Here is a 17,157-nt window from a genome sequence, read left to right as displayed (position 1 = left end):
CACCATGTGAGGTCAGGCGATGCGAGACCAAAATGACGTCGTAGGGTGACGTCATCACGTGATTATTTTTTTTCCTCATTTCTCACGTTCGCCCCGCTGACTCCGATGGACTTCTTAGGCGCTTGACACAGCCCGGAAGACTTTTTCACTTCAATAATCACTGCAAGTCAGCGGTTCGACAACGCTGGGACACCAAGCTTCTTGTACAAAAAGCACTGAGGAATTCAAATACGTAATAAACCACATTCGATTCTAAGCAAGACAAGGTGAATTTAAAACGTAGCAGTACACCTATAATGATATTGCACAGAGCCTGTCACTATCTTCTCTTTCTTTCTTGCTACTGTTCGGTCCAATTGCTCGCATTTTTCTCATTATTTCCACCTATTCTTTATTTTCTTCAAAAGTTCTCGTTCAGGACTACCCCATTCATCCTCCAGTTTCAAAATCGAACACACATCCTTTCGCGATTTACCGTACGTATATCACCCCAATTCGACACGACTCAGCCCCGTGTGTCGGGCTTTGCCATTCGACTTCAAAGCATCGCGAAAAAAACGGTGCATTAACCTCCAGTATCGGCGAGAGAAATATGGCAGAGCGCACGGAATCGGTACAATGTGAGCACTTGTGCGCTGAAAAAGTGATCCTAACCTTTTAGTTGCTTTTTTGTTATACTGGCGCTGTAAGCAATACAGAACAGAGCATAAGGCAGGAACAAAGGAGGCTAAGGATGTGGAGGAGTGCGGGAGTATCCGTGTTTTTGACGTGAAACGGAAAGCCCGTCGTCGTCGATCGAGCGCTCCCCTCTGAAAACTCGAGTTTTCCCTCGTATCCTACCATGAACACGACATTTTTTTTTTCATATCCATCTGGAACAGAACATAAATCGATCTAAGCGTTGTACGGAGAATGATGGGAGTCATTTTGCGCGCGTCCCCCCCCCCCTCCTTTTTTTTATCGTTAACGACACTGTCTTACTCGTGAATGTTTGTACGAGTTTCTCATTTTTCCTTCGCTCCTGGCGCAAACTACGAAGACTAAACATATCCGACTCTATTCAATACAATCTGTTAGCTGATTTCTTTATTTTTTACTTCGGCAGTCCTTCAGAAACACTGCGCTCAACATCGAAGTAACCGAGCGCATTTAGGCGCGTTTCGCGGCAATACCACATTATGCGTAATCTGAATGAATAAGTTACTGAGGATGAATGCCCTGGCACTTGTTCTTAAAGCTACCACTGGTTTGGTTTGGGTGAATTATAGACGAAAAGGTTACTGGTCCGAATGGCGTTGTACACAGTTTCATAAAACACCGTAACTTAAACCATTGATTGATTGATTGATTGATTGATTGATTGATAGCAGGTGAAACATTAAGACTTTTACCATAGTGCCGAAGCAGAACTTCTTTTATGCAACATAAAACCGCCCCCAGCATCGGTATATGTTCCTCCCTCCTTACAGGTACTCCGAATGGAGCTACACCCGGCGAAAGAAGTGTACCGGGAACAAAAACTCTACAAAAAAAATGCGAATTGTCGCACTTACTGAAGAACTATCGGATAACTATTGAATGTAGATACCTTAAATGTCGAATTTTACAGAAAAAATACACGCCTGCGATGTAAGTTTTTTTTTTAAACATAAGCACACGGAACCCGGACGCAGACTGAGAAGACATATTTTTCATAAATTTACTATATAGCATGCGTAGCGCACTCTATCGAGTCTACCCAAGCTCGTGTTCTAACTCGTCTTTTTGTTTTCCCCTCTTAACTTAACTCTCTGATCAATACGGTTTCCGCGAACATTGGCGTACCCGAAGATGGGCGGGGAGGGGAGGTCGAAACATCCCCGGAATTCAAAGTTGTGCATGCGTATATATACACGATCAAGTATAGTTACTCCCCGCCTTCTTGGCCTCTGCAAAATAATAATAATAATAAAGTGGCGACACCTCTTTCCGCGGAGGTATGTTTCTTCCAAGCGTGGTGGCGAAACACAGACAGGAAAATCTAGAGAAACGACACCCAAGTTTCGACCGACCTTTACTTGTCGATTAATCAATATTCTAGACAATGTGTCATGCAGTTCCTCAGAGTGCCATTACAAGAGGAAAAAGCAAAAAATGAAAAGCAGAACTACAAAAGAATACCTAAGAAGAAATCCAACCCTTTCTCTTTCTCTCTATTTACCATGCAAACACGGCCAAACCACTTTTGTCGCATCGATTACGCCCCACGCCCCGACGACACAACGAATGGTGCTGAGCGCGGTGTTCGTTTTGCGAAAGCGCTATGATTTGAGCGGATTGACGGTGATAGAGAACGTTTTTCTGTGAACAAGAGCACTGTACACCCAAGGTATGCGGTCTCATCGTTCCAAGCATCCGCGGGCCTTCGGCATCTCTTGCACCCGTTGAACCAGGCTTTGCCGATTATTCAAGCGAGGGTCCAATAGCTTGGCCTCTAACTGCTCTTCGGGTAGTGTGAAGGCGCTGGGGTTTCGTATGCATCCTCATACCATATGGCATAGAGTGTCCGAGACATCGCAGTACTAGCAGAAGTGTAAGAGTACTCAGTCGGGTGACGGGCGGTGAAGTACTATACCATGAACGTCTTTCCAGTTTCGTCAAAGTTTTTGCCTTCTCCCTGGTTAAGCTGGAGTGAGCTCGCGGGTGGATTCTTCGGTCTAGTCAGTAGTGCGGCAGATGGCACTGTACTTTATAGTACGATTTCCTTCCTTTTCATGCGCCCTGTTGGTGGTGATGATGAAAATCATTTATTTATAAAAGAGAAGTGTAGGACCTCTTCAGAGGTCACTATACAGACTAGGTAAAGTCTCTATTCCGGGATCCCATCGGTTAAAGCCGCTGTCTTGGCTCTCTGGACCAAGGCCTGCAGGTCTGAGAAGTCGAGCAGGGCCACCTCCCAATCCCTTTGCCTAGAGTTTGGGTTAGGAGTAATGGCTGCATTATCTTGGCAGGCCCACAACGTGTGGTAGGTGTCTGCCACCTCCCCACAGTGCTGGCACTGTCCTGTGACCGTATAGGGTCTAAATGCGTCCTGTGGCAAGGCACGATGAAAACATGGGCCTAGGCTGCAGAAGCATCGGCTGTCTCATTTGCTAACAGGGACTCGTGAGAAGGAGTTCCAAAGGCGTACGTTTCTGGCAGGGGTGTTTTTTTTTTTTTTTTGCTGTGGCTACGAGAGCTTCTCGGGCTTGCCTGGAAATCATATGCGGCGGAAGGAACAGCCATATATTCCTGGCCATCGCCATCAGTACTGATGAAGTAATATTACTAACTATATTAAAACTAACTATATTCAATGTAGCACTGTTTGCTGAACTTTTTTCGCGTAGCGAAGCCACGTCAGGCCGAATGGCCTTTAGCTTCGCTTCATTTTTCTGTATTGTCTCCAGAAATAAAACCTGTTCATTTCATTTCAAAACGAACTGCCGGAAAAAAACACAGCGTTTTCTTGCATTCTCCTAAGATGAGCTGAAGGCATCGTTTTCTTCGCAGTAGATGTATCGATACCCCCCTCTCTTGCATACTTTAGAAATATTTTTACACCCAGCGTGGTTTTGCAATGCCCAAAGAATAAAAGGCATTGCATGGTTTCAGCACCACACCTGATTTTGCACTGATATGAAAATAGATATGCCCACCTCTGTCGTTGCATAACACCAATAATGTACGAACAGCTTGCTCGTAACGTCACGGACGCCGCTCCTGAACGTATTGACACTCCACGATAGCGTGTTTTATGAGAAGGAAGTTGAGGTTAACCTGTTTCAGTGTGATAACGACCTAGCAGGAACGCCTCTGTGCTTGAATAAGGAAAAGAGCTTCAAGCGATGTTTCGATAACATTAATGACACGCTCCAAACATTGCGTCACCCCGTGTTTGCGTACCAACGCGGCGGTTTCAGTGACGTCATAGCGAGCCACGTTCAGGATGTTATAGAGCTCCAAGGGTGGGCTTCCCACGTCACACGGGTGGTGCCCAATGAACGTGAACTCAAGTGACGTTTGACAGACCCGTTCCTTTTTGTCTTTTCCTTCCCGGAAAGTCACAAAGAGATCCATCTGGCGGCGTCTCAAACTGCACAGTCGTGCAAATGATTCGATAGCCAAATAAAGAACAGGGCGCTCATTGTTCTCCACGGAGTGCGGAGTTCCTTTGTATACATGCAAATGAAGCTTCGAAGGAAACCCAACCGCCCCGAAGAATAGAGAGAATAAGGGAGAAAGATATTTGTATATACACATCAACGGGCAAAACGCAAAGCGCACCCACGTAGCCACCACGCATGGATGCTTCTTCGGCATACGGCGTTATACAAGACGTGGGAGGCATGCGGAGCGGGTAGGGGTGGCGTCAGCCGATAGCCGTTCGGTTATACCCACCACGCCGCGACATAATCTCGTTCCCGATCGTGCGCGGCGCCTCGTTTTCGAGCTATCAATCACTCTGAGATTACGAGCTTATTTCAATACGCCGGGCCAGGGAAGCGGCGTCGGCGTACACAGCTGCTGAAAGTTTGAGTCGGCGCACATGCGAACTTAATATTCCCGCGATGTCTGGGCTGTGCCCCGAGAATAATTGCACTTGGAAACACACTTCTTGAGTACTGCATACATATATCCAGAAGAGTCGTAAGAGCAACCACTCGATTCACACGCAGTTAACTTTCTTAAAAATAACCTGCTTCACTTCACCCTGCCTTCTGGTTTATAAAGAGGTCTACTTTAAGCGTCCTTGTACGTTTATCAATTACTTGTGTACAGATAATGTCTGTTTATGCATTGCTCCCTCGGTAATTCCATGTCGATCGCATCAGCTCGTCGGGACAAGCGGGTTAAATCGCAATATCAGCGATTTTCAGAAAGCATGCTCCATCCGCTCTCTGTCTCCCATTTTTACTTCATTCTCCTGCTTTTAGATGATTTCGGTTTCTTTCTTTCTTTCTTTCTTTTCTTTTCTTTCTTTCTTTCTTTCTTTTTTTCTTTTTTTCGTTCTTTCTTTCTTTCTTTCGGACCCTTAATGACCCTCTTCCTTAAAGAGACACTAAATCTCACAACAATTTACGTCAGAGTGAAAGCTCAATGAATGAGATCATTTAAAACGAAAATGTTATCAACGACAGTGCCCTGCTTACCGAGAAATTAAGGCAAATGCACAAGAACACTATCGCCGTAGTTGGACATTCTCAAAATGATCCCGATGACATCAGACCGACTGCCTACAATTAATCACTAGTAATCGATCTAATTGCACTAAATAAAGAACATTCCGTGCATCAAGAGACGCAATAAAATGCTTCTTGTTCATTTCTGTTTGATTCATGGAAAAAAAAAAACCGCCGGACGTTACTATGGGGAATGGTCCGAGTGGTTCATAAATTCAATTTTCGCGTTGTTACTCTGGCCAGGTGGCGCCATCTAGCAGTTAAACAAAAAAAAAAAAAACGCCTATTATAATCTCACGCGCCCGCCATCTCGGAGGCCACAATTGTTGCTGCTGTGGCTCCCGCTGCTTTCGGTCTGCTCTTACCAGCGCAGTAAAGCCGCGCCACATTGTGCACGGCAACAGTGACGCGAGTCGGTCCGGTCGGTCCGGTTCTTGAGCCGATGCGAACCACTAAAACGTAATTTCATTTCAAAATAGGCCCTTCCTTGGCACAAAAGTAACACTACGAGGTTTCTGGAGCGCTATTTCAACAGTCAAGGTCTGCTTAATAGTTGCCTTTAGTGTACCCTAATACAATACCCTGCAGTCTTCATTAGACGCCGCCAATGTCGTCGATCGACAAGGCTTGAAATTGGCGCAGCTGACGCCATCATCGGCTTTAAAACAGCGAGTAAGAAATTTGTTTCCTGTTTGTCTCCTCCTACTCCTTCCTTTCTTTTTTTGTCAGCAGAAACAAATAAACGGAAGCGCTCCAAAATAAGACGTTGGTGCGGCGCCGTACGAGACCCGCACTGTTTTTTTCCAGACGGCCAAAGCGACAAGGAGAGCTGTGTATTGACAGAAGCAGCACTGAACTGTTTTCGGGGACATTGGCGAAAAAAAGAAAAAAGAAAGACAGCCAAAATGAACTGCTTCTCAAGTTCACTGGCGTTCGCAGCTATACACACGATGCGACGTTGAGAGATGCGTTCATTCCGGCTACAGGGTGCACAAAAGCTTTGAACCCTAATGGCCAAAGTAATGGGTATACCTCTACAGAGGGAGACCGTACAGACAACTTTCAAATCGCGCGTTGCTCGCCTCAACATTTAACAAGAAATGAAAGAATTGAATCGCATCGACCCCATATGTCGAGCAGAGCATGAAACTGTCAACCTCGTATAGGCGCGATTCTGCCCGAATTCGTTTGCTGCTTTTTAAAACTCTCTCTTTTTAAATCGTTGACACTACGTAATGCGTAGTCATTTTAGATTTGAAGTCAGTAGCTAACAGCGCACGTCATTCCCCAAAGACTACGCACCTACGAGCACTAGTTTCAAGAAAAGAAAGACAGAAAGACAATAGAGAAAGTTCGCTGCGAAGGGCACTGCATTATCTTTTATAAAATAACATTTCACAGGTTCTGGACAAATTGCGTAATGCAAAACTATTAACTCCAAAAGTGCTTTTGAAGCCAGGATGCTTTTCGAACACATTTTCAGTTCGTACATTTTACAGCTTGTCCTAAGGGCACGATATCAACAGAAAGAAAAAGTGTACTAGCGGACTATCTAGAAGAAGAAGATGTTTATTTAAAAGAAGGAGTCATTTCTAGCCGTAATTTTGAACGTACGGCATGCTCACTTCAAGGTAACAATTCAAGTTGCGCGATGAATTTCACGTAAAAAAAACACGAATACTGTTGCACGGCTGCATGATTTTCGTCACAAAGAGAGAGAGAGAGACAGATCCAATTAAACAATTTAAAACACAAAGAATAGTCTGACCAAGTCTAGGCTACGGTGAGCAACATGCATTTGGTCGCATCGTAATTGAGTGTGTCGGAATACTTTTAAAATTACGGCTAACGTTACCTGAGACACCCTGTATATGTACACGAATTACATCTTCAGAGGTAATTATCTAATTACCACAAATTTACTGCCACTCGTCTTCCTGAAACACACACTGACGCGTGCGCGTTCCCGCGCGCTTCTCAAGCAAGCCTGGCAGCTCACTTGAGAGGGACGCTGGAATTGCGGTCTTCCTTGAATACCTCCCCTCTCCACAACCACCTCCCACCTATCTTGCGATCTTCTCTCTACCCATCGTATCTCTTGCACCGCTCTTTCGCTTTCTGAAATTTTCGTCTCTAAAACAGGTCGGATTGTTCGCACACGGAAGCGTTTGATATTACGGTCGCCCACGGTAGGCTCATGTCGCGTGTTTCTCTCTTGTATTGAGGTGCGCGCACTTAATAACCGTGAGAGAAAAGTGGTTGCCCAGAGACATACAGGCTTTCCACGCGGAAGTGACGGAGTCTACGCATACATGAAAGAAAGGTCAATTGGAGGTTAAAAATCATATACCTGCGTGCGTGGAGAAAGTTAAGTGCGTTCAAACAGTTTTTTTCGTAATGCATGGTTTATAATTACTGCATTGGAGGAGACGCCGTAATAATTCGCCACAATAGGTCCCACCGATCTTCGACATTACATGGTTCACTATTTCATAGACCATTTGCCGGATTTGCCGAAAGACCCATGTTTAGTGACCTCGTGCAATCTTGTGATGGACGAAAAAAAAAATGTTTGATGAAGAGAAAGGAGTACTGGGTGGCCTGGAAAAGGAGTTTCTGGCTTGCTACTCCTCACGAAGGTAACGGGAAAAGGTAAAGAAGGAAATATGATGACAGGCGCTTATGGCACAGTAAAAAGAGAGACTGTACACATCCTATTCTGTGCAGGGACGTGCACTGCACGCCAGTTTTTTTCTTGCACCACATAGCCTACGCTATAAAAAGGCGTGTCTAAACCTGTATCGGTTAGAAGCCTCAATAAGCAAATTAAACCACATTGTCCATGGTCGACACGTTTCCAAGCACCCATAGGCATTCTTCGCATATAAAAGGGGAACCGTTCCTCAGTTTACGCATTGTTTACGGTTGCTTTTAGCGGGACGGCTCTCAGTGCTCTCCCATTGTTGAGTACGAAGTACTCGAAATCGTTAACCATTTTTTTCTAAACACATAAAGGGACGGCTTAGTTCTCCCATAGTCGAGTACGTGTCGCGTGGACTTATCGTTGTCCGTGAGCTAGCATTTTTAGCGGGACGGCTCAGTGATCTAGCATAGTTAAAGGGGCCCTCCAACACTTTTGAAGCACCTATTTTTTGTATGTCTATTGCGTAGACCGATGGCCGGGGATAATTTTAGCATAGGTGAAAGCACCGATATAATATCATTTAGTATTTTAACCGCGCAATAAAGTCACCTCATTGCTGCGGACCACGTCGGCGCACAGTACGTGGCGCTCGCTAGAACTACACAGTGGCGCTCGCTACAACTATACGCGGGCGGAAATGACGATGAGCGCAGCCTATCACAAGGACGCGTAAAGCCTCCCTCCGAAGCAAAAGGACCTGCTTGAGTTCTGACAAGTCGGGGAGGCTCATTTCTACCAACCTCACGCAGCTGTTCGACCGCGTAAACGAAACGGCGTGGTCAGGCACCACGTTGCCTGTTGCTATAACAACAGCGTCAGAAACACATTTGACTGAACAGGCAACAACGGTGTACGAGCTTCCTCTACGTAAGAGCTTTCAACCCATGTCATTGGAGGCCCCCTGCAACGTCACAGAAGAGAGTGAAACGTGGCCATGTCAGCCCGCGAAATTCGACTTGAGGGTAGGCATTGTGTTTCTTGTATTTTAAATCTTTTAAATTGAATAACTTCGTACTGCGTGCCGCTATCGCTGCCATTTTTGCTGCACTTATTTGTCCGTGCGCCAGTCTATGCAGTCAACGAATAAGAAATGGGTGGTTTAAAAGTGTTACAGGGCCCCTTTTAGTACGATGTACTCAAAGTCGTTAAACAATTTTTCTAAACACAATGCTCCCCCATGGTCGTGTACGAAGTACTCTAAACGTGTAAAATATTTTTCTAAACACAAACCAGACAATCTGCGACGGTGTAAAGTGTCTGTCCTTCAGCCAATTATTGAGGCACCGCCAAGAAGACGCAGGGTACAATGTGTGACGTGGGACACACTGAAGTTAGGGCTTTGCCACTCTGTCCAGTCTTATGAAGACGTCGTCGAGTGCACGCAACACCCGACCGTTGTGTATGCAGTGGTGTTTCCGCTCTCTTGTTAAGCCGGAATGCAAGCCGAAAACGATGATCGGGGACAGGGATGACCTTCGCGCTGCAGGAATGAGAAACGGAACAACACTCACATCTGTTTGTGACAGACGACGCAGAGCCACTGGTCCGAGTTCTCGGGGGCGCCCACTTCGTGCAGGCGACAGTCGCGGCACACCTTCTTGCGGCACGAGGGACACGGGGCTCCCCGGTTCAGGATGCGACCCAGGGCGGACAGGCATCGGGCGCAGCTGCGAGCCGGGTCGAGGCCCGGACGCAGGGCACCGCGCTTGCGCAGGCGCTGCAGCTCGGCCTTCAGGTGTCTGTGAACGAAACAGGCCGACAAAGAAGGTTCAGGGTAAGGGGGAAGCTTGATGAGACGAAAAAAAAAAGAGGCGCGGCTTTGCGATCGCATACACTAATAGGAGTTGTGAGTAAGCCTCAGCATATTTGCGCAAAGATAGATGAAAAACTATGGACTACCACACATAAGACCTACGGAATCCGTCATCTTGCACTGCTAAGCTGGTGTTTTTTTTTTTCGTATATTTCGACATGAATTATAGAGGCCATGAAACGTCATATGCACTGACCCAACCATACTCCCGCGTATGCGTCTACCGTGACACTTTTCGTTCAGGTGTTAAAGATGCAAAAAGCAAAGGTTACCAGCCCATCATGGCGGCATTGAAACCGATCCGTAGAATACTAAGCTTGTGATGTGCCTTATCCCATCACGCTATAACACTGGCACCCGTTTTGCGACATGGTTACGCTGCGAAACGTCGCAGCTCACAGGGCAAGCTACACTTAGTCCGTACGCGTAGATGTAAACATAGACATAGATGTGATTGATTGATTGATTGATTGATTGATTTGTGGGGTTTAACGTCCCAAAACCACCATGATTATGAGAGACGCCGTAGTGGAGAGCTCCGGAAATTTCGACCACCTGGGGTTCTTTAACGTGCACCGAAATCTGAGCACACGGGCCTACAACATTTCCGCCTCCATCGGAAATGCAGCCACCGCAGCCGGGACTCGATCCCGCAATCTGCGCGTCAGCAGCCGAGTACCTTGGCCACTAGACAACCGCGGCGGGGCAAGGCATAGATGTAAACATCGCTCTAAAAATCTTCACCACGAGGTGTTGATGTGGCCAGTTTTCGACAGGTAGTATTTTCAGCTGGGCCGCAACTGCCTACCATTCGTGTTCGCGTCACCGCGTGGCTTTTTGACGCGGCATGACGCCCTCTCCTTATGGAGAGAGAGGGCGCACAGCCACGCACCTCGTCTCCCCATAGGGACAAGTCATGACTATTCTAGGCCACTCTAGACATGACGCCATGTCAAAAAGCCCAATACGTTAGTGTGGTAAGGCCTTTAGCGAGTGTATGTTTTCAAAATGGCTGACTTGGCAAGTTGGCGATTCTTGATTAGGTAAAATACGGAGCGCGTAACGTAGACAAGGACTAACTAGGACAGGGACAAGCGCGTCCGTGCTTGTTCATGTCTTAGATAGTCTTTGTCTACGTAACGCGCTTTATATTTCACGCATGTTTGCAGCTGCATACCTCAGTGCGTGTGTGTACACGTGCTACGGTATCTAGCAGACGAAGAGAAAACCACAGGTCGAAATATTCGCATCAGAAACACGCCGTTTTCAAAAACTGTTCAACTAAACAAGGACAAAGAAGGAATACTGGAACATCAGTATGAATACTTCGCGAAACTCAGCGCTGTGACGACATGTCAAGTGCAACAAAAGTTTGGTTTATTTTTAAGTTTCATTATTTTTACTATAAGTAACTTTATACGTGCATGCAAATAGAAAGGCAGGAAAAGGTTCAAAAGCGATTACGGTTCACCAGCACATTTATATTACGGCACAAATATAGACCTTTAGTAATGCCTTTAATGACTTTTTAGCCTTTCATGTTATGTTGCCTATGTTACCGATATACGTTTTGAGTCACTTTATCAGTGTACAGTACGATACACAAGCACACCTTGCATTTATTCATATGATACACTCAACGTCATTTCACTCTTACATAGTTGTGTTAGACTGTTGCAAACACCTATTTTTTTTAACGCCGATTGGTCCGGGTTACTGGGAATCAATGGAGGCAATGCCATTCCTTTTGTCAATAGCATGACGACAAGACATTAGCATGACAATGTCGTCATTGTCACGAATGAACCAATGTGCAAATTGTGGCACTCAATTCAGAGCCTCTTTGCATCGCTTGCGGAAGCATGACTAAATCGGCCCTTATAACGAAAGTTCTCGCGCCTTCCTGTCTATTCAAGCAGCCCGAGAAAAGCTCCTCCAGAATTCGGTAGCAGGCAATATCCACACAGCGCCTTCTTCACGAACACCTTTTGTACTCCTGGTGCACTGCTACTTTCTCTGAAGTCTCTGGTCGTATACTTGCCACTCTAAGTGCACCGCGGCGGAGTTATACGGTTAAATGCGGCAGGAGAGCCACTGGATGTGAAAGCAGTGCAGACACGGCACCGCGAAGGACCGCCTCCTTGCTTCCCTGGTGCCCATCTGAAGGGGGTTGTCATTGTCTTACACGCGGCACGCTCTGCCTTTAACCATAAGCTACGATGCTGACGTCAGCGGCAACTATGCCACAGAAAGCACAGCACCAAGCAGCGAAAAGCTGCACCTTGCGGTACAACTAATGCAGGTGGCTTAAAACTCCACAGCCGAGCGACGGTTCTTTTCAAATAACAACAATGAGAATATCTTCAAGTTTACGTCATAAAACAATGATATGATTACGGGTTACGTAGCAGTGGAGGGTTCCGAAAGATTTTGAACCATCTTTCGTTTTTTTGACGTGCGCTGGACTCGCACAGTACACATGTCTCTAGCATATCGCTTCAATCGAAATTGCGACCACCACGGCCGGAATAGAGCAGGCGACTTTCGGGTCACCAGCAGAGTACTGTAACTATACTGTACCACCGTGGCGGATTCAGATAAAATATACTACTACTACTACTATTACTACTACTACTACTACTACTACTACTACTACTACAAAAGGAAAAAAAATACAGGACAACAAAAATAATAAAAATTCCAATATATGTCAGACAAAAATTCGAGGGTCACTATATAAGAGAACAAAGCACACCAACAGCATGAGTGCTAAACTTCCAATTAGTTTTATTCTGAAAGAGAAAACTCTCTTTAAGCACATGCCCTTTTAAGATACGCGGTTAAAGGGAGTCTGCATCAATGAAGAAAGCTTGCAAATGCCTTTTCGCGTTCGAACGAGAAATCAGGCGGCGAAGCTTGCTAAGTTGTGCAGGTATTTGATAATTAATTGACGTTGTGCGGTAAGATGCAATTCTTATTATACGAGCAAAAAGAAAGCGGAAAGCCACGATTTGCGACTGCGGAGCTGTAATCTTTTATAAGGACTGCCCGAAGACGCCGCCTACGACATTCGAGTCCACAGCGAAAGCACCCGCAAACTTAATTTTGATCAGACGATTGGAGAGATAATTAAGGGAAACAACAGTCGCTGGACAATCTAAAAAAAGAGTGTGTTCCTTACTGAATTTTAAAGACAATTCAGCCATCCGGCACAGGCAATTGTGATTGTGCTCCTCGAACGTTGCTACACTGGGACAACGCTGATGTAATGCGAAAAGCGCCACGCGCGCTGTTGCTCCGTAAAGTGCGCTTTCGGAAACACCACATGGGTGTCGCCCAATTACCCGTTTTTGGAAGTGCCATAGACTGAACTTAATGAACCCAGTAGTTGGCACTAAATTAACTAGTCCCAGCGGCTTACGGCAAAAATAAATGACCCAGCTTGAGCTATTCCTTATGAAGAGAAGTTCCCATGAAGAGAGCCACAAAGTTCGGGACAGGGATAACTTTGTAGGCTTGTACTAACCAGCCGGAGTGCAGAACTGATGATGTCACCGGTGCACAAGTCGAAATGCAAGCCGTGAAGTTTAAGCATTTCAGATGATTTAAGAGTTTCTTTTTTCAAAGCTGCAGAAAGCGAATTTCAAGAACTGAAGTGCTCGTACGTGTTCGAAGACCCCTTCAAGAACTGTCAGATTACGTTCGCTTCACGTTAAATATAATCGTCAAAAGCGAGTGGAGATAAGGCACGCATCGACCAATCACTGTTCATTGGTGATGAAACCACACACACAAAAAAATACCGCCAAATAAACGTTTTTATCTTCCAGCAGTCCCAGAGCTCGAGGATCATTACGACATATTTCCTTACACACGAAACAAGGAAAAGAAAAAAAAGACCTAAACAATTAGCCTTTGTAAAAAGAATAATCACATTATAAATGTAAACGGTGCAAGTAAATGATATAAAGATATCTAATAGGAACGACGCAAATAAAAGTATTCGTTTCAAGCGCATTATTAACTGGACTTTATCTTACCAACATTAACCAGTCAATGAGGCGCATGGTGAAAGCCCTAGGGGAGAAAAAGGAGAAACTGGCACTCTATCTGCCTTTGGATATTTTTTTTCACGTAATATTTTAGATATATCGCTACGTTACCGTGTTAAGCTATTCATCACGTCGCTCAATCTACTCGTAATAATCTGATTAACTTAACCAACTCGCGACTTAATCTACATTTATGTCAACAAAAAACTCGCGAGGCTGGTTTTATGTATCGTGGCTCATGCGACCGGAAACATAAGAGAGAAAGGTGCAGAAATTGAAGACAACCAGCTTTTCGACAATACCGGTTATAGCTACCTGTGACGCGATATAACATGAAGGTAAAAGGAGATGGGAGTTTAAGAATCGTTTACGTCAACCATGATCCGGCATAAACTTGCCCGTTGGGTATGTGTATGCGCGTTAGCACTTGATCGGGTTTACACAACACAGTGCAAAAGTAGAGCGAAGAGGGTGAAATATCTTCGGCGAGACAGTGAACAACAGAAGTTCAGAAAAAAAAATGAATTTGAAACTGCGGTTTCGTTTCTGCGCATATAATAGTACCAAGAGAGGACGCAAAAAAAAACAAAAAAACACGCGAGCTGCCTCTTTGACACTTGCCCCGCCGCGGTGGTCTTATAGTGGCTAAGGTACTCGGCTGCTGACCCGCAGGTCACGGGTTCGATTCCCGGCTGCGGCGGCTGCATTTCCGATGGAGGCGGAAAGGTTGTAGGCCCGTGTACTCAGATTTGGGTGCACGTTAAAGAACCCCAGGTGGTCAAAATTTCCGGAGCCCTCCACTACGGCGTCTCTCATAATCAAATGGTGGTTTTGGGACGTTAAACCCCACAAATCAATCAAATCAATCAAATCTCTTTGACACTTTACGTGGCAGGGATTCACGCCAACACCAATGGGGCTTTCGCTCAACTCCGAAAGACAAAAGCAAACAAACAACGAAGGAAGACGAGTGGTAGCAAAGATTCTGAACTTGGAGCTCCATCGCGTATCTGTTCGAGATATAAGGTGGCGCCGCGTCGCGCAATAAGACGACGACGATGACGACCACAAACAACAAAAGGACAAGTAAAGCGATATTCTTGGCGAATTAATTGCACAAATAGGCGCAGAACAGTGGTCGATCCGTTAGCTTTTGGTGGCAAGAAGGAATGCTTCGCACGATTCGGAATGCATAGAGGGGTATAAATGACAAAGACGAATTAAGGAAGAGAACTTGGACATGAAGATTAAACACGGCGAAATCTGGAGGAACGGAGGCGCAAGGCTTCACTAGGCCGCGGTATATACCGAAACGCGTATATACGCGTTTAATGGCACCAAGGACAATGTAACCAGTTCCAGGCCGTGAGTCGAGGATCATCATCATACAATCGAGGATCATCATCAACACTTCAAGCACCATCATCATTTCGTTTTATTTATTGCTCTATTACCCTCCCCCCCCCCCTCATTGTCTTCGGTTATGTCACCTGCACGCCAAGCTTACTACTACTACAACAACTACTACTACACTAAAGTAGCAAATTGGACAACCGTTTTCACAGATTCCGAGGTATTACGCCAACGGCATACGTAATTACATGCTAGGTCGTGGTTGATAAGATCTTTTGTGCCTACATTGATGCTTATACATGCCCCGTTTTTAAATTAAACTTTCAGTTGTTAGACAGCGCTTGTGCCATGCGCTTCCTAGTGTTCCTCTCTGTCTTGCCTTCATTCATTCCCTCGTTCACTTTCTGAGTAGAGCTGACAGGAGCCGTACTCTTTCTATCATTGCAGTTATGACGTATGCTTCTTACGAGCGACTTTACTCGCGTACGCACACTTTCTAACGATTTTCTCTCTCTCTCTCTCTCTCTGTCACACACACACACACACACACACACACACACACACACACACACACACACACACACACACACACACACACACACACACACACACACACACACACACACACACACACACACACACACACACACACACACACACACACACACACACACACACACACACACAAACACACACACACACACACTGACGTTGAGTGATAGTGACAAGGAAAACACGATAAAGACAAAAGTGAGCACCGGTGAGTGAGAACGAAAGCGAGTTTCAACGTGACTGAGTGCGTCGACGAGAGATCCTCGAAAAATGAATGCGTACCAAACAAATCTAAAGAAAAAAGTAAAGGCGAATTACTATGAACGAAGCTTGAATAAAGCTGCTAAAGCACAATGCGAGGACCGAAAAGAGCCATAAGACAGACCCACGTGTCACGCGTGTATTTTTCTTCTTGGCAACACGCCCAAACACTAAATTTACGAGTAAACACGGTACATGACTAATGTCAAGGCTGCTGAGTTTGTAGAAGTAGTGGTGTAGAGGTACAGGCAGACCCATCGGTTTTTGGGGGGAGGCAAGACAAATGGGACTCTTCTCGACGCCTGGCGTTAGCACCGGAAGCTCAGTGTGAAACATGCGTGTACAACTCGGACAGCAAAGAAAGAGCCATCATTATTCGAGAGTCACCGTTCCGAGTGTCAAAAAGCAAAAGCAAACAACAACAAGAAGTACAAGTGTAGAAAGGATGCGAACGCGTCCCAAAGGCACAGTGGATAAAAGACGACTATTCATCCGAACCACGCGCTGTTCAGTGAGCTTACAAGAACGCTGAAAAAAAAAAAAGAAGGTTACTGCAAAAGAATTCGCGTCGAACTACTCTATGGTGAAAAGATCAATAAGAAACCTAAAGAGTAAGCAAAACTGGCGAAGCAAGCAAGCAAAAAAGAAAGAAAGAAAGAAAGAAAAGAAGGAAGGAAAGAAAGAAAGAAAGAAAGAAAGAAAGAAAGAAAGAAAGAAAGAAAGAAAGAACCATCATTGAGAACACAAAACAAAAATAGTGAGGGCAATCAAACGTGAAGTAGTCTAGGAGGATCTGCACCATGCAAGCAATAAGAAGATAGACCCCGCACAAGGCAAAAGACTTGGCACTGTTGTAGTGCAGTTGTCTTCTTTCTGGGCCCACATGTTTTCTCGCGTTTTTTTACAATCCATTGGCACTGCTGTTAACAGCGCTAAACGCAACTACACCAAACCATTCAACACTTCGACAGGCGCGAAATCGGGACTTTAGGGAGTTGTGAAGTTAGCGTGAAGAAGTCTCGTCTCTTCCAGGAAAGCTAGGCTCAAGTTTGCGGTGGCGAGCACACAAGCGACAGAGGCACGTCGTGTTGTGAAGGCGCCTGGCTAATGACATCTGCGAACAAAGCCAAACGCCGCTCCGTTTTACTCCCGTTAGTCTTAGTTGGATGGTCTGCGACGTAATCTTAAGGGTAGATTCGGAAAACAAGGTCTATAGGCATG

The 17,157-nt window shown here is 45.5% G+C and overlaps 1 protein-coding gene across 6 annotated transcripts in view; it reads right to left on the bottom strand.

Annotated features, from left to right (window-relative positions):
* The window catches only part of LOC119174612 (uncharacterized), a 612,314-nt gene that overhangs the window by 256,694 nt on the left and 338,463 nt on the right, over positions 1–17,157 (bottom strand). For all 6 annotated transcript variants that reach the window (XM_075895367.1, XM_075895368.1, XM_075895369.1 and 3 more), the window contains one exon: positions 9,417–9,644. In XM_075895367.1, coding sequence (XP_075751482.1) covers positions 9,417–9,644 — 228 coding nt within the window. The remainder of the gene's footprint in view (positions 1–9,416; positions 9,645–17,157) is intronic.

The sequence above is a fragment of the Rhipicephalus microplus genome, chromosome 5 (assembly GCF_043290135.1).
Source record: "Rhipicephalus microplus isolate Deutch F79 chromosome 5, USDA_Rmic, whole genome shotgun sequence".
NCBI lineage: Eukaryota > Metazoa > Arthropoda > Arachnida > Ixodida > Ixodidae > Rhipicephalus > Rhipicephalus microplus.
Note: the sequence above shows the minus strand (reverse complement) of the source record. Positions and strands in the feature narration are given on the sequence as shown.